The 23,506-nt window shown below is 32.6% G+C and overlaps 11 protein-coding genes across 11 annotated transcripts; 3 read left to right on the forward strand and 8 right to left on the reverse strand.

Moving 5' to 3' along the window:
* Positions 1 to 20: 20 nt before the first annotated feature.
* On the forward strand, positions 21 to 1,594 carry MRF1 (Mrf1p; the record flags this gene model as incomplete). Its single annotated transcript, XM_020195104.1, has 2 exons — positions 21 to 41; positions 305 to 1,594. 2 exons carry the CDS (start codon positions 21 to 23, stop codon positions 1,592 to 1,594), a joined length of 1,311 nt encoding a protein of 436 aa, XP_020045898.1.
* A 303-nt stretch (positions 1,595 to 1,897) lies between these two features.
* On the reverse strand, positions 1,898 to 2,563 carry VPS20 (ESCRT-III subunit protein VPS20; the record flags this gene model as incomplete). The annotated part of the gene is made up of 1 exon (XM_020190745.1): positions 1,898 to 2,563. The coding sequence occupies one exon, from the start codon at positions 2,561 to 2,563 to the stop codon at positions 1,898 to 1,900; it is 666 nt and encodes a 221-aa protein (XP_020045899.1).
* Positions 2,564 to 3,427: 864 nt separating this feature from the next.
* Positions 3,428 to 5,497, reverse strand: ROG1 (putative lipase ROG1; the record flags this gene model as incomplete). The annotated part of the gene is made up of 4 exons (XM_020189893.1): positions 3,428 to 3,600; positions 3,784 to 4,105; positions 4,208 to 5,299; positions 5,438 to 5,497. Coding segments are annotated over 4 exons (1,647 nt in total), but the record flags the coding sequence as incomplete, so codon positions are not given.
* A 205-nt stretch (positions 5,498 to 5,702) lies between these two features.
* NUP84 (Nup84p) lies at positions 5,703 to 8,459 on the reverse strand. The gene has a single exon (XM_020188730.1). It carries the CDS (start codon positions 8,426 to 8,428, stop codon positions 5,843 to 5,845), a length of 2,586 nt encoding a protein of 861 aa, XP_020045901.1. The 5' UTR covers positions 8,429 to 8,459; the 3' UTR covers positions 5,703 to 5,842.
* Positions 8,460 to 8,806: 347 nt separating this feature from the next.
* On the reverse strand, positions 8,807 to 9,757 carry ASCRUDRAFT_76962 (YbhB/YbcL family Raf kinase inhibitor-like protein). The gene has a single exon (XM_020193678.1). The coding sequence runs from the start codon at positions 9,556 to 9,558 to the stop codon at positions 8,869 to 8,871; it is 690 nt and encodes a 229-aa protein (XP_020045902.1). The 5' UTR covers positions 9,559 to 9,757; the 3' UTR covers positions 8,807 to 8,868.
* A 400-nt stretch (positions 9,758 to 10,157) lies between these two features.
* Positions 10,158 to 11,669, reverse strand: ASCRUDRAFT_81894 (pyruvate kinase; the record flags this gene model as incomplete). Its single annotated transcript, XM_020194674.1, has 1 exon — positions 10,158 to 11,669. The coding sequence occupies one exon, from the start codon at positions 11,667 to 11,669 to the stop codon at positions 10,158 to 10,160; it is 1,512 nt and encodes a 503-aa protein (XP_020045903.1).
* Positions 11,670 to 12,252: 583 nt separating this feature from the next.
* ATG16 (Atg16p) lies at positions 12,253 to 12,810 on the forward strand (the record flags this gene model as incomplete). Its single annotated transcript, XM_020190754.1, has 1 exon — positions 12,253 to 12,810. The coding sequence occupies one exon, from the start codon at positions 12,253 to 12,255 to the stop codon at positions 12,808 to 12,810; it is 558 nt and encodes a 185-aa protein (XP_020045904.1).
* Positions 12,811 to 12,869: 59 nt separating this feature from the next.
* Positions 12,870 to 14,087, reverse strand: ASCRUDRAFT_23489 (uncharacterized protein; the record flags this gene model as incomplete). Its single annotated transcript, XM_020189793.1, has 1 exon — positions 12,870 to 14,087. A coding segment is annotated over one exon (1,218 nt), but the record flags the coding sequence as incomplete, so codon positions are not given.
* Positions 14,088 to 16,033: 1,946 nt separating this feature from the next.
* Positions 16,034 to 16,501, forward strand: ASCRUDRAFT_81896 (uncharacterized protein; the record flags this gene model as incomplete). The annotated part of the gene is made up of 1 exon (XM_020194675.1): positions 16,034 to 16,501. One exon carries the CDS (start codon positions 16,034 to 16,036, stop codon positions 16,499 to 16,501), a length of 468 nt encoding a protein of 155 aa, XP_020045906.1.
* Positions 16,502 to 17,222: 721 nt separating this feature from the next.
* Positions 17,223 to 20,478, reverse strand: PHO2 (Pho2p). The gene has a single exon (XM_020194948.1). The coding sequence runs from the start codon at positions 20,253 to 20,255 to the stop codon at positions 17,385 to 17,387; it is 2,871 nt and encodes a 956-aa protein (XP_020045907.1). The 5' UTR covers positions 20,256 to 20,478; the 3' UTR covers positions 17,223 to 17,384.
* A 476-nt stretch (positions 20,479 to 20,954) lies between these two features.
* ASCRUDRAFT_28630 (Zn(II)2Cys6 transcription factor domain-containing protein) lies at positions 20,955 to 23,336 on the reverse strand (the record flags this gene model as incomplete). Its single annotated transcript, XM_020190060.1, has 2 exons — positions 20,955 to 22,077; positions 23,050 to 23,336. Coding segments are annotated over 2 exons (1,410 nt in total), but the record flags the coding sequence as incomplete, so codon positions are not given.
* Between the last annotated feature and the right edge of the window lie 170 nt (positions 23,337 to 23,506).

Here is a 23,506-nt window from a genome sequence, read left to right on the forward strand (position 1 = left end):
TGATGTTCTGCACAACAGCAATGATCAGAAGAGCTGTTGAAGTTCACTTTGCTATTATATCGTGTTATTAAAAGGGAAAGACGGTGGAAAGCATGGTTTTGTTCATCCGTGCAGCGCGGAACGGGCGGTATTGTTTTGAATGTGCTGGAGATGGTGAAGGTGGAGATGGTGAAGATGGTTCTGTGGCAGCAGTTGCAAGAGCAGTATGATTCGTCTGGTGGTTGGGTCTGTGTTGCGACTGAGATTGGGGTCAGCTAGGGCTTTTCTGGTTTTCATCACTGGTTCCAGGACTGTTTTGGCACAGGACAGACTAAATATCTCTACCGATACTCGATTCTGGTACTCAACAAATTCATCTCTCTCCACACCACCATCTTCAAATTTGTCACCACAGCTGGAAGCTGCCGGCTTGTTGAATGTTGATGAAGTGAACTTAAGACTAAATAAACTCAATTCTTCTTTATTCAAAAAACTTGAGTCTTACCAAAAGGATTTGGAAAGTATGCAAAATAGGTTATCCTCTGGAGAAATACTATCCGTCGATGAGCAAAAACAGTTTTCCAAGTTATCCAGTATGATGGAATTGTTTCAGCGGTACCAGAAATTACAAACTAATATATTTGAATTGAATGAAATGATTCAAACTGAAACAGATCCCGAACTCATATCCGAGTGCCTAAAAGAATTAAATGACATTTATCCAAATAATAATTGTCTCATAGAACTCTTGCAAAAAAAAATTTTACCAAGTGATCCTGATGATGAGAAATTTTGCTTGATTGAAATTAGACCGGGTGTTGGTGGGGAAGAGGCAATGATTTTTGCTTCAGATTTATTTAACATGTATATTAATTATGCAAAAATCAATAAATTACATTATGAGATATTATCTCAAACTTTTAATCAATCTAATAATGGTTTAATTGAAGGTAAAATAGTCATTAACTCCTTAAATTCCTACGGTTTTTTAAAATATGAAAGTGGAGTTCATAGAGTTCAGAGAGTGCCAAAAACAGAAAATAAAGGCAGAGTTCACACATCAACTGTTGCTGTTATAGTCTTACCAAAAGATTCAAATAAAAAAGTTGAAAAGAAAAAAAAAAAAATTGAAGACCCTGAGAGCACTTTCAAACCGGGAGAAGTTAGAATAGATGTAATGAGAGCAAGTGGTAAAGGTGGTCAACATGTTAATACAACTGATTCAGCAGTTAGACTAACACATTTGTCTACAGGTGTAACTGTATCAATCCAAGATGAAAGATCACAGCACAAAAACAAAGCCAAAGCATTTCGGATATTAAGAGAAAGATTAGACAACATTTCTCAAAAAGCTGAAGAAAACAAAAATAAAAAAGATCGGTTGAGTTTAGTGTCGACTACTGACAGAAGTGATAAAATCCGTACATATAATTTTTCACAACACCGAATAACGGATCATAGATGTGGATACTCTGCATATAATATTGACGAATTTTTGAATGGAAATTTATTGGACAGTTTAAGAAGTGAAATAAATAAAAAAGAAATAGAAGATAAGATAAACCAGTTGTTAAAAGAACTTGAAGTTGAAAATAATAATAAACAAAAAGATTAAAAATAAAAATGATAAAAATGATAAAAAAAATAATGAGAAACATGATAATGAGAATAAAAAGCTTGGTAAAAGATTATCATGAATATTTTATATAATATAAAAATCAAACAAAGAAAAAAAAAGAAAACACCAAACAAAAGTAAACAAAAATAAAACCAAAAAAGTAAATATACCTAAGGAATAACAAATATCACAAAGTAGAGTGTTCATAAAAAATGCAATCTGATTGTTTTTTAAGTCCAAATTATATATATTAATATTGTCTGTAAATAAAATTTTTAAAGTTTATAAAGGTTAAAAAAATTAGTTAGCAACTAATTTCAGCTTTTGTTTACGTTTTTGGGCTTGAATTTGATTACCATTGGCAAATTCAGAGACATCATCTAGAATTGCAGTATTTGGGACCTGAGGCAATTTGTAACTTTCTAATTCGTCTTTACTTTCTTCATTTACCGATTGTTGTTTATCTATACCTAAAACCTCTCTTTCCAAAGAAAGCAATTCTTGGTTAACCTCCTCTTCTTCTTTATTTGTAATGGATTGACTTAACAAAGTAGAAACCTCCTCTTGGTAACTAATGTTCTCGTCGGTTTCATCTAGTAATTTCTCAATTTTTTCAATATTTAACTCTTCATTTAATTTTTTCAAAATTAAATTACCTTGCGTGAGACCATAAAAAATATTTTTCTCAATTTGTTTGAACTCAATCGTTGATATTAACTCATCCAAGCTATTAAGTTGGTTAAATGACTGATTTAGTAAAGACTCTTGATACTTTTTTTTTTTCAACGAAAGCAAAGCTCTTTCTTTGTTTTTTTTCTTTAAGAATATTTTAGCGATTAAGACTTCTTTATCAATCACAGATTGAATACTGGCCTGATATTGCTCAAGCTTATCTCTCTGCAACTTAAGCTGTAAAACTGCTTTGTCTTGGGGTGTGATCTTTGGTGAGGAAGTTGTCTGGCCCATATTGAAACTGATAAAGCAATACAAGTAGCTATTGTAGCATCTTTCACAATCACAACCACATCAACCTTCTCCCTTTTCCATCAAAACTTATTGATATACCCGTTCGGCTTGATTTGGTTCGGTTAGGTTCGGCCATTTCCGTAAAGCTTCAAAAACTTCAATATCGTAAATCTCGTGTTTTGTATTCGAAACGCTTAACCAATGTTTATTTATCCGGAATGACGCAAAATCCTACATCTACACAAATAAGCAAAATACTGTTTCCATAAACAGCCAATCAAATCGACGCTACTGCAAAGACTATCAAGCACAATATCCACATTATTAGCTATCCCAATTTTCCCATATTTATTGGCTCAACCTGTTGAATTTTTCCTTAGCTGTGCTGTTGATTATTTCAATGAATTCAGAAACATTAGATAGCAATTCTGTTGGTGTCAATTCGAATATTCCTGGAGCATCAATTTTTTTATGATTGGTATCGTTGATCCATTCCAATGTGGTATCATCTTTATTTTCTGTCGTTACGTCTTTTTGTTTTTTGTCATCGGATAACACTGATGATAAATCTATTGAATCCAGTGCATTACTGTACATTGTCTGTAATGATATTGAACTCTTGGAAAAATTTAAATGTGCACTTGTTGGTTTCAGTAATCCTCTGTGATTGATTCCTAAATTATTAATACCAACTTGATTATCACGAATTAATTCTCTCAAATCCCTTGTTTGAAAATTAAAACTAGCTTGGCTTTCTCTATTATCAACCTTCTTACAAACCTCACCAAGACTTTCTTTAGTAGGAATATCAGTATCAAAATCGGATTCGGATTCGGGTTCGGGTTCGGGTTCAGAATCATTATTATAATCATTTTGAAAATGATTGTTAACCAAATGATCAACTACCAACCAACCGTAGGCGTTGGAAAATCTTCTTCTCACAATTATATTATTATGAGCATCTGGTTTCAATTTAACCAATACTTTTCTCCATGTCATTCCTTTGTGCCATTTTAATGCAATTGTTTTTTCTAGCTCTTCTAAATTACTAAAATCAATGTCTTTAAAAACGTTATTTTTATAAATTTTACTGTTTTGATTTCTATTAAAAGTGCTGCTTTTCAGTAATTTCTCCAAACTTCTGCTATTAATTATTGTATGTTTCTTATTCCGTCCATTTGTTCCATTATTATTATTGATATCTTTAAAAAAAGTAATACTTTTAGTTTTTTTTTGGTTTTCTTTTAATATTTTTTTTTTTTCGTTCAATTTTTTGAGTAACTCATTAACAATTTCCTCTGTATAATATTCATCATGAATTATGCAATTTTCTCGACTTTTAGGATCCATTAAATACTTTTTAGAAGGTAATGGCAGAAACAATATAGACGCAGCGCTTTCAATCATTGATGCTTTTGGTAATTCAATTCCACTATTTATACTTGAATTTTCGAGGATAGGAATGTTGCTTTTATCATCTAAAATAACTGGATTTTGAGGGAAGATCCATGATGATACTGCACTTTGTAAAGGCTTGAAGCTCTCCAATGGATCTATTTTGAAAACGGAGTTGTCTTCTTTTCCAACATCTATCTCGTTTTCAGTCTTAATCTTTGAAAGCAAGTTTTTTTTGTCTTCATCAACTGGTATTGTAATTTTATCGTAATCTAAAAAAAATAACCCGCTAGTTCTCAAAGGCACAATTCCATCATTAATTGCGTTTGCATAGATTGTTCGGTTTTTGAATTTTTTTAATATTCTATGAGCAGGCCCAGTTGGTAATAAATATAACAATGGTGTAGTAGAATTTAGTTCAGTCAATTTCAAACCTAGATCCATTCCTGTTTTGCCAACCATGCCAGAACTTAAAGCTATATTGATATATGATGGTTGATCAATATTTAATATTCCTAGCAATGGAGATGCCAACGTAATAAAATTAACTGGTTTAATTTTTTTAAAAAACCATGGGTAATTATTTTCAATGTACGCTATTGAAAATGTTTGAACTAAACCTCCTAAGGAGTGTCCAATAAATGATATTTTATCAATATTCAGATGGTTTGGCAATATATCCTTAATAATATATTCAGCCATTCTACTACCAAGATATTTGATGCCTCTTTCAGTTTTGCAAATATTTCCAGGATAACCTCTGACAATTAAGTTTTCGCCTGTTTTCGAGCTAGTTTTATCGATTTGCTCTTTAATATAATACATGTCTGCACTAACATTTGAATGCAAACCATGAGTTAATAGCACCAAATGCAATGGCTTTTCTTTTATTGGTAAAGGCAAATTCCACAAATCAAAAGTATCCTGTTTTACGATAGTTAGTAGACCGTTTTTAATAAAGTGATTTTGATGATCAACCTTCAAAAATGAATGCAATTTCTCTTTTGATTTAGAAAGCAAAATCTCAAAGGAAACAGAAGCAGAATCGGAAAATATTATTTGAGACACGATGTCGATCACCCAAACATATTTTTTTTTAATTGTGTGACAAGATAATTCGTGAATCATTGTTTGATTGGGATGCAAGTTAGGCTCAAACCTAGGCTGATCAGCAGTGATATAATTTAGCAAGTCATTATGACCAAAACCAGGATTTCTAATATCACAGTATAAAATATATGGTCCAAGCAAATAAAATGCCTTTAATGGCAACAACTCAAGATTTTTGATTCTAACCCAAAATGACGACTGGTCAAAGTCTTCAAGATTCAGAGAGCTATTCTTCTGCGTTAGATCATCATGGAATTCGGCACCATCTTGATTGATGTTGAATTCTTGGGTGTGTGATTGCAAGGATGCAGAGGTTGGAGCAGTTGGAGCAGTTGGAGCAGCTGAAGCAGCTGGAGTGTATGTTATTACAAATCGCTCTATCTGGCCGAGCTTCACAGAACCTCTATACTTGTACAATAGACCAGCGGCAGCAGCAGCAGAATCCTCTGCACCAGTGCAAAGAACTGGCTGAGATAGACTAGGAAGAACCAACATGTTAGATTATCTCGAGGAATGCTGAGCATCTCTGGAAGAGTTGAGCAAGACAATAAGATGGGTAGTAAGATGAGCAGCAGAAAGCCAGCTGGAGAGTTGCACTGGTTTTCCAGCCGATTCCCGGTTCCGAAGACCCTGGGCCACAAAGCCAGACCTGGTCTGGAAAACAGCTACAAAATACAACACAACGAACAGCACGTTTGGGAGCTTTTACTAAACTGTACAAAGTCTGTATATAGTCTTATATAGTTGGAAATGGCCATGGACCCCAAGAACAGCTTATTGCAAGACGGTGTAGAGGCCCTGTTCGCCATATTTGCTAGCTAAAGCAGCTGCATGTGCCACCATTTTTAAATACTGCCTTAATTTGTTGCCTTTTCTAAAGTGCTCGTAAAGTTTGTTGTTTCCATCTGCAACCTGAACAGCCAAAGAAAGAGCCTTTGTTAAAAACTCTTTGCCATATCCACCAAATCTTGAATTGATTAGGATTTCATGCAAGTTTATAATCAAAAAGGGGATATATAACGCCCTAATGTTTTCTAATGTCTTTAAAGTATCATCATCAATTTCTTTTCTTCGATCTCTAGTTAACTCAATTAAAAATGAGTCTATCAACCTTTTTAAAGGTTTAATTATCTCTGAATTGAGGTAACTATTCACTTCAAATGAATGCCATGATCTCGAGTCTTCATTTGGAACCAAATCATGTTCGCTTAAAAATTCTTTATATTTGTCAAAAACTTCAATTGATTTTGAAAAAAAATTAATGTACTCCAATAATTCAAGTTTAACCAAAGAAAATTGTTTAAACCTATTCTGGCTTGTCATTTTATTAACCACAAATTCTGAATCTGCTTTTTTAATGATTTTTTTAAAATCATGACGACGATAAAATTCCTTCAATGATCCCAATCTTCCGGCTAGGAAAAGTCTTCTAAATAGCCCTGCAATGGCTTCAACTCCGTCAATATTCATGTCATTTAAAATTAACCATTCAACATTTCGGCACACATTTCTATCAAATAATGTGACATCAAAACTAATGCTTACTTTATTAATATCCAAAGATAAATCATAATACTTTGATGTTTTTGAAAATGCCCTATTAACTGTTTCCTTAATGATCGTATTGAATTCATCAATTTTCAAAAAACGACCCGAAATTGAAATCACTTTTTTCTTGTTTTCTATATTAAAAATTTTCGACAAATAAAATAAAAATGCCTGGATTTTAAGTTTGTTTATCGTTATAAAATTAATATAATTGGGAATTAAATTGAAAAACTTCCAATCAAATAAATAATTAAGATACAAAAGTATCAATGAATTCAAATTTAAATCTGATACTAAATTATCATCAATGATTTTTAAACTAATTGATAAATGCGTTAAAATCCTCAATATGTTATCTTGTTCAAAATCATTAGCATTATCAATATCACTATTTTCATAAACTGGATAGGGTATTAATGTTTCATCTTCATATTTATTCTCTGTAGAATTATCAACTAAATTTATCGCATTTAGCGATTGCTGGGAAATAAAAGACTCAATTAACTTATTAATTTTATTGGAAATAATTGAACCAATAAGTGTTCTTAAACTATGCTGACTTTGTTTTTTAATAATCGCATTACTTTTATCTAAAGACAAAATATTTAAAATATCTTCAATAGTATCAATATTTCTCGTATTGTAGTTGCTATCTTCATAATTTTTATCTTGATATCTATTTTTATTATCAATTTTAGATTGAATGAAATTAAAACCATTTTGGTGGCTTTCGTTTAAAATTTTGGTGAACAAAAAATTTGAAAAAATCAAAAAATGATTTTCCCAGCTATTAGAAATTTCCAAATTGTTTTGCAAATTTGTACCAGATAAATAACTGTAAATAGCTTTTTCGTAAATGGACAAGTTTGGTTGAATTGAAAGTTGAGATACAGCATCTCTCCAAAATTTTAAGGCGTTAACCTGAATAAAATCTTCTGAATGTTGAAACTGTTTATTATATCCAGATAGTATAAGATAAAGATTCCAATTATTTGTTTCCTTACAATATTCTAAGGCTTGAGGGTAGTTTTTAGATAGAATCATACTGTAAATATATTTGAACTGAGCCTCATCAGATTGAAAATCTAAAGAATGAATTGTTTTAGGATATTGAATAAAAATGGAGTCTGGATCTAAGTTAGAAACATAGTTATCAATCAAAGTAGAATTTTTTTTTTTGTTATTATATAACAATAATTTATTCGTTGAAGAAATTTTGTTTTTTGTATTTGTGAATGAAACGATATTAGCTTCCTGTATTGATAATTTGGTATTTAGCCATTTTGAATTTTGAATTTTTGGTTTCAGAGAAGCAGAAATGTTAGGAAAATTTGATTGTAGCCATAGTATAATCAACCAAATTTCCTTAATGTTTTTATAATTAGAATCCAATAAAGGACTATGCCCGCTGTTCAAATTATTAGTGGTTGGATTTGAGCCTTCTTCTGAGATCCTGAAAGAAATTAATACATCTAATAGATGCCAAAATTTGGTTTCTAGATCCCAATTTTCAAAATTTTTGTAATTTGGATCATTTTCACTTTTAAGCAAGTTTGACTGGTTAAAAATTAAATCCAACTCGCAATCCAAAGAGGGAATTAATGATAAAGCTTTTTGAGATGAAATAGATTTGAAATTTTTAATTAAAGTGAAAGGATTGTTATATGAGGAGAGGTTAAGCTGGTCAAGACCAGATTGGGGGTTTGTGGAACTATTTTTATTGTTAATAAATACTTGAAAATGATCAATTTCATTTGCAAAAGCAACAATAACCTGAGAATCCACAGGAAGTGATGTTTCTTGGATAGACATTTCAAAGTGGTGATAGTTGGTGGCTATTAGAAATAGCTGGTGACAATTGAAAACTGAGCATTTTCTGGAGGTTATTTGAATATTATAAAAATTTGCCGGATTGGGCCAGGGAGGGTAAAGTGGAATTAAGACCACAAGGCTGGAACGTAAAATTTCTGCGGAAATATGACATTATATACGTTTTAGTGCAGACTTGCATTGTGCACCATTTGGAATTCTTTAGTGTAACTCCATTTATCATCTCTCCGATTGGAGTTGTAATGATGATTTAAATTAATTCTACAATAAAATCACTTCTGTTATAAATGATGGAATTAAAAATAGATGAAATAAAAATGAGTAAAATTCAAAAAAAAAAACAACAAAAAAACAAAAAACAAAAAAACAAAAAACCTCAATAAAAAACCTCAATAAAAAAACATATAAAAAATCTCATAGATTTATTGAGTACTATTTTGAGCATAAAAAAAGTTGACAGCATATGGTTCTAAACCATATTTAGTTGCCCAGTCGTAAACACCAGTTGCAGGTTTTCCTGTACCCCAATTTGGTCTATCACTGGGAGCCTTTGGTTCAAGTGAATGATTTTGTTTAAATAAAATAAAAACATAACGATGCTTGCCGGTTTTAGGGGGAGGACCAGGGCCCATGTAAGGAATTAATGTAACGTTGGAAGATGATTCCAATGGCAATTCAGCACTTAGGAATTGGTCAGTCGAGGCAGAACCTGGAGTCGTATCTTTCAAAACCAAATTCGAAGCGATATAGTGACAATATTCAGACCATTTTTTATCTGTTCTAGATGGTGCATCTGGATCAGTTACAACCAAAGTAAATAAATCCGACGAAGTGATATTAATATAAGAAGAGTCTAGGTTGCCTTCAGAATTCTTATTTGACGAGGCCGAAGTAGTCGATGAATCTGGTTGATTTAATGTAAATGCTATTCTTGGTACACTTTGGGTTTCGTCAGGAGAAAATGTATTGCCCAACGCAACATCCTTATCTTTACCATAAGAAATTGTTAACAATCCCTTTGGTTTGAATTCAGGCAAAACATCGGGGAAGACTTCGTGTTTATTTAATGATTCGATAATTGAATCAGAAATAGTGACTAAAGGTCTAAACATGATTATTTTGTTAATTGGATTATAAAAGGGAGAATGAGAATAGCTGACGGGTGGCTTGTAAAGATATTTGAAATTCTTCGAAAAGGATTGTTTAAATATATTATTAACTGGATACTTTGCACAAGAAAAAATCATGAACTATTTAAAAAAAAAAATATTGCAATGATTCTTACTCTGTTTATCCTGGATTTTAGTTAGCAACACTGCACTAATATAAGCAACAAGAGAATTGTTTGCTCTCAAGTCAATCCGTGAGAGCACTGAGGAGCATTGGCGTGCTTTTATTGGCTGTGGCAAAATAGGCAATAGCCGACACTTCAAACCAATACCTTTTTTTTGGTTGTAGTGGCTAAAGGGGTTAAATTTACAGACTTGTTAGTTTCAATAAAGCAGATGAACAAAATTTATGATTTTTTCAATTTTTTTTAATTATATAAGAAATTAAAATCTATAAAAAAAAATAATAATATAATGAAAATGAAAATGAAAATGAAAATGGCAAATAAAAAGTAAACAGTAAAAAAATGAAGATGAAATAAAAGTGGAAATGATATAAAAATAATAAAAGATCGAGTTGAAACAGTCAGCTATTTTCTAGATTAGGCAGATAAAATTCTCATTGTGTTTGAATGACCAAGACCTCTAGTCCAACCTTGAATTGCAATTATGGTATCACCCTTTTTAATAATTTTTAGCATAGCAGCATCAGCGATGGCAGTTTGCAATCTTAATTCAACATCAGATTGCCAATCATCTAATCTATCTTCAGAATAGACGAATGGATAAACACCTCTATACAAATGAGCATATCTTGCGGATTTGGGGTTTCTTGTAATCATAATGATTGGGCAAATAGGTCTGTATTTGGATACTAGTCTTGCAGTTGTACCAGATGTTGATAAAACAACAATAGCTTTTGCGTTTTGTTCATAAGAAGCGGCAACAGCAGCACAAGCAATTGTTTCGACAGTTTCTGTTGGTTTTTTTGTTTCATCTCTAATATCGTTAAACAAGGCTGGATAAGGAATTGTTTGTTCAGCTAATAAGGCAGTGTTATGCATCATTGTGACAGCCTCAATTGGATAGTTACCTTTTGCAGTTTCACCGGATAACATGACACAATCGGCACCATCTAAAATAGCATTAGCGACATCAGAGACCTCAGCTCTTGTTGGTCTTGGGTTATAGGTCATTGATTCCAACATTTGAGTAGCGCAAATGACGGGTTTTCCAGCCAAATTGCATTTCGCTATTAGTTTTTTTTGAACCAAAAAGACTTCAGGAGCAGGGATTTCAATACCTAAATCACCTCTTGCAACCATGACACCATCAGTTACTTTTAAAATTTCATCAAAGTTGTCGACACCTTGTTGAGATTCTATTTTAACGATGATTTGAATATTTTTACCGTCTTGACCTAAAACATCTCTAATATCTAAAACATCCTGGGCAGTTCTAATGAAAGAGGCAAAGACCATGTGGACGTTATTATCAACACCAAATCTCAAATCCTGTTTGTCCTTTTCAGATAAGGCAGGTAAGTCGACGTCTGTTCCAGGCAAATTGATACCTTTATGAGAGCAAATTTTACCAGCGTTGATTGAAATGACTTTTAAATTTTGATTGTCCAAAACTTCTAATACTTCAAAAGATAATACACCATCATCGACATAAATGATTTTCCCGGGCTTGATGACCTTTGTGATATTTTTATAATCAATATACATGGTTTTGTCATCTGAAGAATATATATAATCGTCGTTAGTTGTAAAGATCATTTCATGATTAGGAGGAATAGGGTATTCTTTGTCATCTAAAGTTGTACCACTTCTAATTTCAGGACCTTTTGTATCTAAAGCAATACCCAATGGTCTTCCAGGGAATATTTGTTCTGATTTTCTTGCATTGTTTATCACACTTGCATGGTAGTCATAAGAACCATGAGAAAAATTCATTCTAACAATATTTAAACCCGCTTTTCTCAACTTTGTGATCATTTCGACAGAGTTTGTCTTTGGGCCAATGGTCCCAATGATAGAAGAGCGACGATAGGAGGATTGTAATTCATCGTCAGAAATCTTTAAATTTGTCATCCAAGATAATCTTGACATTGTTGCTGATGGATATAGTATAGAGGAAATTAAGAGAAACTAAACAAGTGAATCAAGTGAAAGTGAAGAAAGCAAAAAGTCAAAAGGTCAAAAGCTTGAGACTTGAAGAAATATAACGAATTGTAGTGAAGTTGATGAAAAAATCTTAAAAAGCAAAAAAAGTAAAAGAAGCAGAGCAGACAAAGGCGTTTAAATAAGAGAGGAAAAGCAGAGATATTCAGCAACAAGACTGTTGCACGCTCCAACTGCGGGAGGATATCAGTGTTGGCTTGTCTGCTGATGGTCTCTGGCTGTTTCTGCTCTTGCTGTCAACCGCTGCGTCTTGTCTCACCTTGACAGCTGCCCCGTGCCACTGGCCCACCACCAGCATGGCGCGGAGCCCGCCCGCGATAGGCGGATAGCGCGAGCGGGCTGACGGCATTGGCCACCACCTGGTCCGCTCTGCGTTTCGCGCAACGTGTCCGATGCTGCTCTTCCGGTGCTGCTCTTCCGGCGGCACGTGTGCCACGAGTGCACGTGCCTCACTGCTACTTGTGCTCCCGGAAGATTTTCGGGAGTTGGCAACACAAACACTTGTACATCCATGGATTCTCGCGCAGATGAGCTTTGGAAGGAAAAGGTCGTGCGTTTGTTGGACCAGAGAGACGCCTATGAGGACCTCTCTACGGAATACTTTCATTCCTTTCATGTTCTTCTAGAAAGAGCCTTCCTGGTTGAACCTCTCCTCGCTGCCAACTCTCAACTTCTCTCTTCTCCAAATTCTCCAGACCATAAATCTGCTGCACAACTATTGGCACAGCTTTCGGTCTTGAAAAAGCAAAATGAAACCCTCTCTTTAAATTGCAGTAGACTATCTTCATCGAACAAAGACTTGGTTTCCGATGTAAATAACCTAAAGAAACACTTGAATTTCAAGGTTGAGGAAAACCTAATGAAAAACAACGCTTTGAATTTGATCAACGATGAGCTATTGTCTTTGCAAATCCAAAATAATTTGTTACAGGACAAAATCTCTAATTTAGAATCAGAAAATCAAACCTTGGTCAACAGATGGATTGATAAGGTTAAAAGCGATGCTGATAAAATTAACGATGCCAACGACTTTTTGCAAAACTATAAAAATTTTACCAAAAAAAAATAACAACCTTTTATGTCTTGGTTTCTCTGTTCTCTGTTTCTCTGTTTCTTAGTTACTCAATCTTTTTCAAGCTTAATGGCTTCAAAACATTCCTTTAGCTCTTTTAGTTCTTTAGTAATAGGCTCCCATTCATCATATCTTTTCTTTAAATTTCGTATAATCTGTCTTGATTCAAGACTTTTGACCTTTCTAATCTCATTTATCACATTATTTAATATCCAAGGTAAATAATAAATATTTTTAGATATTTTCTTGCAATCAATCTGCTTTATTTCAAATCCAAAATCGTCATTTTCATTTTCATTTTCATTTTCATTTTCATTTCCATTTCCATTTTCATTTCCATTTCCATTTTCATTTCCATTTCCATCTTTATCACTTTTTTCACTATTTAAAAATCCGTAATCAGTGGTTTCCAACACATTTTGAATTCCATTAATATAAACCTGCCGTTCGTGATAAATCTTAGAATGGCCACCACCAGTTAAATTTCCCATTAAATATTTACTAATTTCTTGGATTAACCCAAAATCAGAAAACCCAACATTTGTAATTAACACGCAAATATGAATCAAATCAATTAAAAATCTGCAATCTTTAAATTCATTTTCTAATAATGGCCCATGAATAAAAACTCCCCTATAAATATTTGGATGATTCATTTGATAACAAAGTGATGAAAATAATGGAACCAATTGATCATTAATCGACCCTATAAATGTCACCTTAACATTATTTCTTAAAATAATTTTAAGACTTTCAATCAAATTCTTGGACTGCTTCGATTTAGGATTTTGAAATTCAAATAATTCCATCATTATATCTGCTTCTAATGTAGAATATGCCCGAATTAAATATCGCTCTTCTAATCCAGGAAATGGCCCAAGACAAATCCCTGCCATTCCAATTAACCCAATTTTTTTAATATTTTTAACAATCTCATATTTTTCTTTTATTAACTTAGCCAATATATTTATCGAAACCGGAACACCTTGTGAATGTGTCGCAAATAACAATAAATCACACTTCATTATCTTATCATACCAATTTTCCAACAATTTACTCAAATTATCAACCCTATCGCTGATTCTTCCCTCTCCTTCTAACGCAATTGTTTCAATATCCAAATCCATTTGATTCTCTATCCCCCATTCTATCAATGCTTCTTTACACTCACTCGCAAACTTAATTGATGTTCCCGTCGGCTGTCCGATTAATGTTCGAACTATTTTTATAGGAAAAAACCCATGAACACCAATAACAATACATTTATGCACTTTATGATATAAATTTTTTGAAGGAATATGATATAAATGTCTTTCTTCTGGTATTATACTTCTAATCAAATTCTCATTATAACTTTCCTGTTTAATTTTTTTACAATAAAAATTTAAAAAATATCTATTTATAACTAATCTTATTCTTGTACCTATAGAAATATCTCGATAACAAGAATACAAAGGAGGCAAAACTAAATTGTTTTTCCCAAGTGATAAATTAGAATTCTCCAAAAAATTTTTATTGCTAATATTGCTATCAGCAAAATTACTCTCTTCCACAGTTTCCATTGGTGTAATCGGAGAAAATGAACTAGAGAGTTTTGCAGGATGAGTTTCTGAATTAGTTCCTGTTACAGCTAACTCACTGGCACTTTTATTCGAACTCCAAAATCCCCATGATTTTCCTTGATTTGTTTTATTTTCCAAGTTTCCATTTAAATTGTTTGAAAAATTGCTATTTGTAGTTATTATTTTTTTGGCTAGTTTGGCACTCTCAGATTCTTGATTGGAATTTATATCAGAATTTACATCATTATAATTTGATTGATTATCTGTAATATTGTTGTTTTTCGACTTCCAAAACCATTGAAGCCAATTGTTTTGCATATCAATTTGATTTTCAGGATGCTTTTGATTCAAGATAAGTTGATCTTGTCTAAGGATACTAGACGTGTTATCTTTATGAATGCTTTGATTTTGATTTGAACTTTTGGTAACAGAATATTTCCGACCCAACCAGGTTTTTTTAACAATTAAATTTTCATCTTCAACAATAACAGAATTATTTTTGGTGTTATTTAAAGACGTATTATTATCTTGATTTTTATTTGAGTTTACTGAATTTGATGATATCCTTGAATTGGTAGAATTATTTGAATCTAAAGATGACTCCTGTGTGACCACATGGCTAGAAAGCTGAATATTTTTGTTGGAACTTATCATTAAATCTGTCAGAGGCTGAGATTGAGATTGAGATTGGGATTGTTCAAATGATAATTTTGACCACCAGCTTTTTTTCCTTCCATTATGAATATGATTGGAAACAAAGTTGGTATTAGAATTGCTATTATTTTTGTAACTATTTTTTGGTGTAGAAGTATTTGAAAGGGAATCACTAGTAGGATTAATTCGATTATTAAGAATATTTGATTTTTTACTCATCATTTTATTTTTGAATTCATACTCATTAAAGTTGGGGTAGCTTTCATTTTCATTGCCACTATCAGAATCATTATCGTTATAATGATGATGGTCATTATTATTATCGTTATAGCCATTGATATCACCATTATTATCAAAGTGGTTATCGTGATTGTTATTTTTTTTTTTATTATTATTATTCTTTTGATTCAATTCAACATTTCTTGGAACCTCAATTTTATTTTCATTCTGAACAACAGCAATTTTGCTATTATCTATGATCTTTTTTCGTGTATTTTGGTTTGTACTTTTACTGTTATATTGTTTTCTTAGCTCAGAAATTCTAATAGGATCAATAGCCTCAGACATTTTCCTAAGATACACAGTATTTAAATTTATGTTCCAACTATTGTTGTTATTGAAATCAGAAGGAGCATTATCAATACTGTCATGATTGTTATTGCCGTTGTCATTTCCATAGCCTTTACTATCTTTATCATCATTATCACTATCGTTATCACTATCGTTATCACTATCAGCACTATTATTTTTTTTGCCTAAATAGTTAATTTTATCTTCAAAAGCCATCTTGATTGAAGAAAAAATTAAAACGCAATTTGCAAATTAATATGTTGCTTATCTTCGATATAACTCAAAATGGCGAGGTTGCAGTTGAAAAAAGCCGTTGAAAGCCGGTCCAAGATTACCCTATCAATAAGAAATACAGGAAATGAATAGGAAACAATTGCACCACACAGTTGAGTGTTTGAGTAAGAATTTCTGCAGTTGAAATCAAAAAAATAGAAATGTCATTTAATAATAAATTCAGATTCAACAGACCTAACAGTTTGGATTATGATCATGAGTCTTCATCAGTGGTATCTAATGTTACAACTTCGACAAGCAACTCTGCATCTTCAAATATCCATCCGTTAGAACTAATTGTTCAGTCAATTATAGGACCTTCAATAGAATCTTATTCAAAAAAATTGAACAATTTACAAGAGTCACAAATGGTGTTAACGTCAAGAATAAAATTGTTACAAATTAGAATTGCAAATATTGACAAAGACCTTGATCTAATAGACTTAAATCAGTTGAACAATTTGGACAACGAGATCAATTTCAAAATTAAAATGCTTAAGGAAAAGCTTGTGGGAATTTTCAATTTGTTGAAAGTGATTGAGAACAGAGTGAACAAAATCAGCAACAACATTATCTTAGATCAACAGGAAAGACTCAAAGAGCAGGTTGGCAGTACAAAGCAAAAATGACGGAGGATGGTGCTGTTCAGAAAGGATAAGGAAAAACATTTAAATGGTTTCACGATTTTAGGGCTCTTTACGAACACGTGTTCGTTTAGTGCTTACAGTCGATCATCATGCACGCGCATTGCGCATGTGCTCTGACGCAAACTTCCGTCATCTTGTAGTAGCTTCCAAAACTATGGGTATTCCAAAAACCTCTCACAGTCGGATTCAACCAGTCTCGAAACAAAAACAGAACTAAAATTGCATAAAATTTGGTACAAAACATTTATAGCTTAAGCAATTTTATTTTATGAAATTTATATTTTATGGAACTTATATTTTATGGAAATTTAATACGAGCTAAAACCCAGAAGGAAAATTTTATTTTGATATAATTTAAATGGAACAGAAATTATAAAATGAAGTGCGAGCATAATTTTCAACCGTGCCTATTTATAATAATAATTAATTATTCTATTATTCTTTATGTAATTGATATATTTAGCAATTAAAAATAATTAATGCTCACTTTGATAATAAATTAGTGATAAACTATAAAGCACTAACAAACAAATATCAAATGTGTACAAAGGGGTTATTTTTAAAGTAATCACAAGGTTTTTCTTTTTTGTTTTGAATTTAATTTTAATTTAATAATAATAATAATAATAATAATAATAATAATAATAATAATAATAATAATAATAATAATAATAATAATAATAATAATAATAATAATTTTCTGATCAATTATCAGTGATTAAACATAAAATAAATGGGTAATTGGAAATATTTCCCTCCCCTTAAAAAAAACAAAACCTAAAGGTACCATCATGAATTAAAATTTGGAATATTATTTATAAAAATGAATATTGACAAAAATAATTTGTTGAATTTCAAATTATTATCATACTGTTGATTGTGCAGCTAATTGACCAGTTCCTGAATTTTTGTCATTATTACTATTTGTTGGATTGTTACTATTTGTTGGGTTGTTACTATTGCTATTGGTAATAATATTATGATTATTAGTAGCATTGTTATCATCTTTGATATTATTAATACTAATACTTGTGCATTCGTTATTATTAACTGTGGTATTAGCATTAATGTTATTGATAAAAGGGTTGCCATTAACAGGTCCAATGCGATTTAAATTGCTGCTGATTGAAAATTTATTCGTGTTTTCTAAATTCCCTCTAGGCTCAACGCTATTTCGAATATTGGATGAGATTGGAGCATATTGTGGGTTTAAATGTGATTGAAAATAACGATTTTTAGCAATAAAATCTGAACTGATAGAAGGCGACTTGGAATTCCAGTTGGTGGAAGAACTCAATTTTCTCATGTTTTCATTTGTATTTGGTTCAGCGAAGGATAAATTTGTTGATGTCGATTGATAGCTAGGCAGAATATAATCAATCTGACTATCAAAGGAGAGTGGAGCAGTTGAGGTAGTTGAGACATTTGAAGTAGCTGAGGTTAAAGGCTGATTCAGTGAGAAAAAAGATATACTGCTGCTGTTAGTTGTAGGATTCGAATAACCTGGATTTTCTTGAAATTTATCTTTACTAAGATCAATGTTGTTGTAGATATTCATATAATGTGTGTTTACTTGATGATTAAGTTGGGTATAATTCGGATTGGCAGTTTTCTTAAATTGATAATTATTTGGATTAAAGGAACCTAAAGGGCTTATGAAATTATTATTATTGCTATTATATGACTGTATTGTTAAAAGTTGAGAATTATTTTGAGAAAAAGGAATTGGGCTAGGGATTGAATGTTTTTGATTTAAGAAATTGCCATGAATATTAGGAATAATGTTATTAGCATCAATATTAATATTATTTAAATTTGTAGTGTTTAAATTCGAAGATGTACTTGTTGGAGCAGTTGAGTGAGTTGTCAAACCAAAATTTGATGTGTTTGACGGATTTGAAATTAGCAAATATTGGGAGATATCAGATAAATGAGGCAATTTGACCAGAGAATCATTTAAAGAAAGATTTGGGGTGAAATTAATTTGGCTGTTATTGAGATTATTATTATTATTATTATTATTATTATTATTATTATTATTATTATTATTATTATTATTATTGGTGATAGTGTTAATTGCAGAAGAATTCAAAAATGAATTTGGGTTAGTCTGGCGATTTAAAAGATTGGGAGACGAGTTTATTAAAACGGAAGTATTTTGGGTGTTTAAATTTTGAGTATTTAACAGTGATTGTGAAGTATTTATGCAACCAAAGGATGTTGGAATTGAGGAGGGATTTTGAGTTGTTGAATATAGCGGATTTTGTTTGTGAGAGTTATGGTTTTGATATTGATTTTGGTGTGGTTGTGGTTGTGGCTTCAAGATGGGAAGTGTGTGTGATTGAAAAGTTGATGATGGTGGTGGTAGTGGTAGTGGTAGTGATGTTAAATTTGGATTTTGAATTGGAGCAAAAGGTTTTTGGAAAGAAGGTTGGATTTTAAAATTTTGAGTGGAATGAAATGAAGGAAGTGAAGAAGAAGAAGAAGAGGAAAAAGATGAAGAAGATGAAGAAGGAGAATTTGATGAGTTGTTGATGTTTGTATTAGGAGAAGAAGGATTTAAATCTGGAGTATTTAATAAATGGTAATGAATAATATTTTGCAAAAATTGTAAAGAATCGGTTGCACCTTTTAGGACATGAGGGGTACTTTTTGGGTTTTGAGAATTTTGAGAATTTTGAAGATTTTTGTTTAAATAAGCTGAAGCAACTTGCTTCGAATCGGAAAAATCATCACAAATTGACCAAATATTTGACAGACAGCCCTTTTTATCATTAGGGAAGAAAACTGCGAAATTTGGAGGAGCAGATAAGAATAGTTTTAGGATGCTTAGAGAGTTTGGAATGATTTGGCCTGGTGGAAAAAGATGAGGTTGAAAGTTGGTTGAAATGACGATATCTAGAGAGAAAAAAATTCTAAAGATGACTCTTTTAGAATCTATGTTTGAGGCAAAAAAGTAATTTAATTCATTTGTTATTGAAGAATAAAAAACCAAAAAATCCACTGAATCTTGCATTAAATTGAATAAAGATTTTGGAGCTAAAGTGAAATCAGGTTTGTGATAAACCAAGCGTAAATTTGAGGTGCCATTTATTTTTCCTTGTTTAATTCTTTCCCAAGAGCCAACGGTTAAGGAAGCACAGTCGATTAGTAGATAATTGTTTGAAAATTTTAAGGGCAAGTTTTCAAAGGATATCATTAAACAACGCATCGCATCATCAGACATTGGAGTAGAAGATTGATCGAGTCTTTCTTGTTTTCTTTGTTTTGCTCTTCTATTTTGGAACCAAATCCTAACGGTTTGTTCAGGCATATTCAAGGTTTGGGATAGATGTTTTCTTCTAAAAGCATTTGGGGTTGGATTTTTTTTAAATTCTTCTAGTAAGCGTTTAAGTTTGTCACCGGATACTCTTGTTCTTTTAAAAGAGGATAAATGTTGATTTTTGTAAGAGTGAGGGTATGATTGATCATTTGGTGGTTGTGGAGTTGGTGAATATTGAGAAAGAGGGTTTATTTGGAGAGGCTGATTAGATGAAGATGTATTTTTGGGATTTTTGGGATTTTGGGAATTCTGAAAATGAGCAAGCTGTTCTTGGTGATTTACAGGCTGGGGCACTTGTTGTTGAGCATATATTTGAGGTTCTGTTTGGGGTTGTATTTGAGGATGAGAGTAAACTTGAATAGGTGGGGGAGTGTTTAGGGTGTGGTTGACAGAAGTATAAGGATTTTGAGACATGAATAAAAGATTATGCTGATTTTAAAGATTAAAATAAGTACTTGACATGAGATACATGAGATACATGAAATACACGAAATAAAATAAAATAAATAAAATAAAATGAAATAATATAAAAAAGAAAGAAAGAAAGAAAGAAAGTAAAAAGATGCACTGAGATATATTATAGAATATATTACAGGATATATATTGGAATATATATTAGAATATACTATATGGGCAGTGTGATTATTTTGTGCAATTCGTAAAAGATAAGAGAAATGAAAAAAAAGAAAAAAACTTGCAAAGTGGTTTTGTGACGAGCGGAGGTTTAAATAAAGAAAAAGGAGGACAGAGGAGCAGTCAACAAAACTACAGGGGAGAGCTGGTAGGGAACAGCAAATTATCAGATTGTCTGCGATAATCTTAGATTTCAGCAGGGGAAACAGCATCGGTTCAGGTGTGGCCAACAAGAGGGAAGAGGTGCACAGCAGAGGTGGTTCGCGAGGGAGCGGCGAAGCGCACACCCCGCGAGCCGAAAGCAGGAGCGACGCTCATCGTCCGATGCTCTTGCGCGAAAACACCACCAGCGCGGCCTCAACCTTGTTCGATGCACAATATGAGACATATCCACAGCAGCTGTCTGGGCGCGTGTGGGTACGCGCAGAAGCAGCGCTGCAAAAGGCAGATGACCGCGCTGCTCAACTGGGTTTAGTGCGCGATGGGAATGAAGTTGCCGACGATGCAGCTGGGGATGTTGTAGCGGTCTCTCCTGATGGTGAAGCTGAAGCAGCACGGCTTCCGTCTGCGGCCGTCTTTTGTGCGGAGGTTGCAGCTGGTCAATACGGCCTTCTGGCCCTTGTCGAACGCAATGGCGCCGTACTTCTCCCAGAAGTTGACGGCGCTTTCCTCGCTCATCAACTCGTAGATGGCGAGCTTGCCGTTCTTCAAGTCCTCGCTGCTCACCTCCACCAAGCTCGCAAACTCCTTGTTTCCCCTGTAAATTTCCCCGGTTCTTCTCCAAAGACACGCTGGAATGGCCATCGACGTGAACACCCGGTCGTAATCTAGCAACATTCTCTCAAACGCCTCCTCCACCAAAACCAAATCAACGTCCTTGAGCGTCCTTGCAATCGCCCGAAACGCCGGTCGAAAAATCGACAACGGCTTCAAGATCCGCTGCCTGGAGGACTGGTTCATGTAGTTGTCCATATACCCCTGTAATCTGGAGTAGCCTCTCGCGTAGTTGTAGGGCTGGAGCAATCCGGCTTCTAGTTTGGCATTTATCACCTGTTTTAATCGTTCTTCTGGTGATACTTCGATAGATGGGTCCGCTGCTGTTAGGAAAAATTTGGCTTTGGCAGACTCTGAGATTTGAACCGGCGATAATTTATTACTACTTCCCTCTGTGTTGTCTTCGTTCTTCCTATCCATCTTAATATAGCTCTTTAATGGCTGAGCAAATGTATCATCCTTTTCATTACTCTCGTTATATCCTTGATTATCAAATGGTGCAAGCTGCAAATTGTTTTTACTGTTATTATTGCGGTTGTTATTGTTATTGTCATTTCTTTGGCCCAAAAATCCAAAATTATTTGGTTCATATAACCGGTTTTCATTTACCAAAGTTCCCATAGCTCCACCATTTTGTTCTCCAACCAAATCACTATACCCACCAATTGGATGGTTATTATTTAAATTTTCATTAACGTCATTAACGATTTCAGGATCATCAATCATTTTAAAAAACTCATTAATAGATGAAAACTCGGAATTAGCGTGTTCTGAATAAAAAAAGGGTTCATTTAAATCCAATAAGCTTTTCTGAGATCTTGAAATTGCTCTATTATTATTATTATTATTATTATTATTATTATTATTATTATTATTCGAATTAGAGTTAATATTCTTTAGACTCATGTTCATATTCATGCCACTAAATTCAATACCTTTCACATCACCTTGATTATATCGATTGGCATTTGAATTCACTGATAAAATTAAATTCTGATTGCGATTTATTATCCCATTCTCACTAACATCAATTTTTTCATTATCTTTCCCATTCGAATTTGAATTGGGATTCTTAAACACAAAATTTGATGATTCTGATCGACGAGAAAGAGATCCATCATCATCATCATCATCATCACCATCATCATCACCACCACCACTACCACTGTCGTCATCACCACCACTATTATTACTATTATAATTGTTATTATGATTGTGATTATGATTATGATTATGATTATGATTATGATTATGATTATGATTATGATTATTATTTTGTGACAAAGAAATTGATGTACTTTGTTGTAATCTTGATAATCCATTATTCAAATTTAAATTCCCATTATTCATGATAAAATTCATTCTTTCTTTCCCAGGTGAAATTTGTTCACTACTTAACTCAATAGAAGGTGGTGCACTAATTGTCGCTGTGGAATTTGCTATTTGAACTAAAACTGGAATAACAGAATTTTGTTTATTACCATTGTCATTACCATTATTATTATTATTATTATTATTATTATTATTATTATTATCACTGTTATTGTTATTATTTTTGTCATTATTACCACCATCTTTGTCATTGTCATTATCACCATTGCTATTGTTGTTATTAGCAGTAATATCCTCGTTTTTATTATAGCCATCATTGTAATTCCCGCCATTATCGTCACCACCATTATCATTTTCATTTGGTATTATTGAACATAATTTAAAAGAGTTGGGAGCTGAGCTTGAATAATGCATTTGAATACTCGATATATCACTATCTTGGTTAAAAATAGATCCGATCGAAACAGACTGTGACTGAGAATTTAAATTCATTGGTATTGAATTCAAAACCTCCATTCGTTGGTTTGGCTGCTGCTGCTGCTGCTGCTGCTGCTGCTGCTGCTGTTGTTGTTGTTGTTGTTGTTGTTGTTGTTGTTGATTAATAAATTTTCTTTGCCTGGAATTTATTGGTTCGTCATGACATAAATGCCCAATGTTTCTTTTAATACATCTAGCACATGGTCTATTTTCATCACATATCATATGAGATCTTCTACAATAAACGCAAGCTATTTGAACTTTTCTCTTTTTCTTTTTCTTTTTTTGAATGAATCTATTATTATTATTATTATTATTATTATTATTGTTATTGTTATTGTTATTGTTATTATTGTTATTGTTGTTATTAAAATTAACATTTTCCATCCTTGAAAATACATCACTCGATTTATTTTCTGAATTGGAAACAGGCGAATTATCACTAGAAT

The sequence above is a fragment of the Ascoidea rubescens genome (assembly GCF_001661345.1).
Source record: "Ascoidea rubescens DSM 1968 unplaced genomic scaffold ASCRUscaffold_11, whole genome shotgun sequence".
Lineage (NCBI taxonomy): Eukaryota > Fungi > Ascomycota > Saccharomycetes > Ascoideales > Ascoideaceae > Ascoidea > Ascoidea rubescens.

Excerpts from the sequence above, each read along its gene's own strand:
- NUP84 (XM_020188730.1), bottom strand. The coding sequence starts at position 8,428 with ATGTCTATCCAAGAAACATCACTTCCTGTGGATTCTCAGGTTATTGTT.
- PHO2 (XM_020194948.1), bottom strand. The coding sequence starts at position 20,255 with ATGTCTCAAAATCCTTATACTTCTGTCAACCACACCCTAAACACTCCC.
- ASCRUDRAFT_76962 (XM_020193678.1), bottom strand. The coding sequence starts at position 9,558 with ATGTTTAGACCTTTAGTCACTATTTCTGATTCAATTATCGAATCATTA.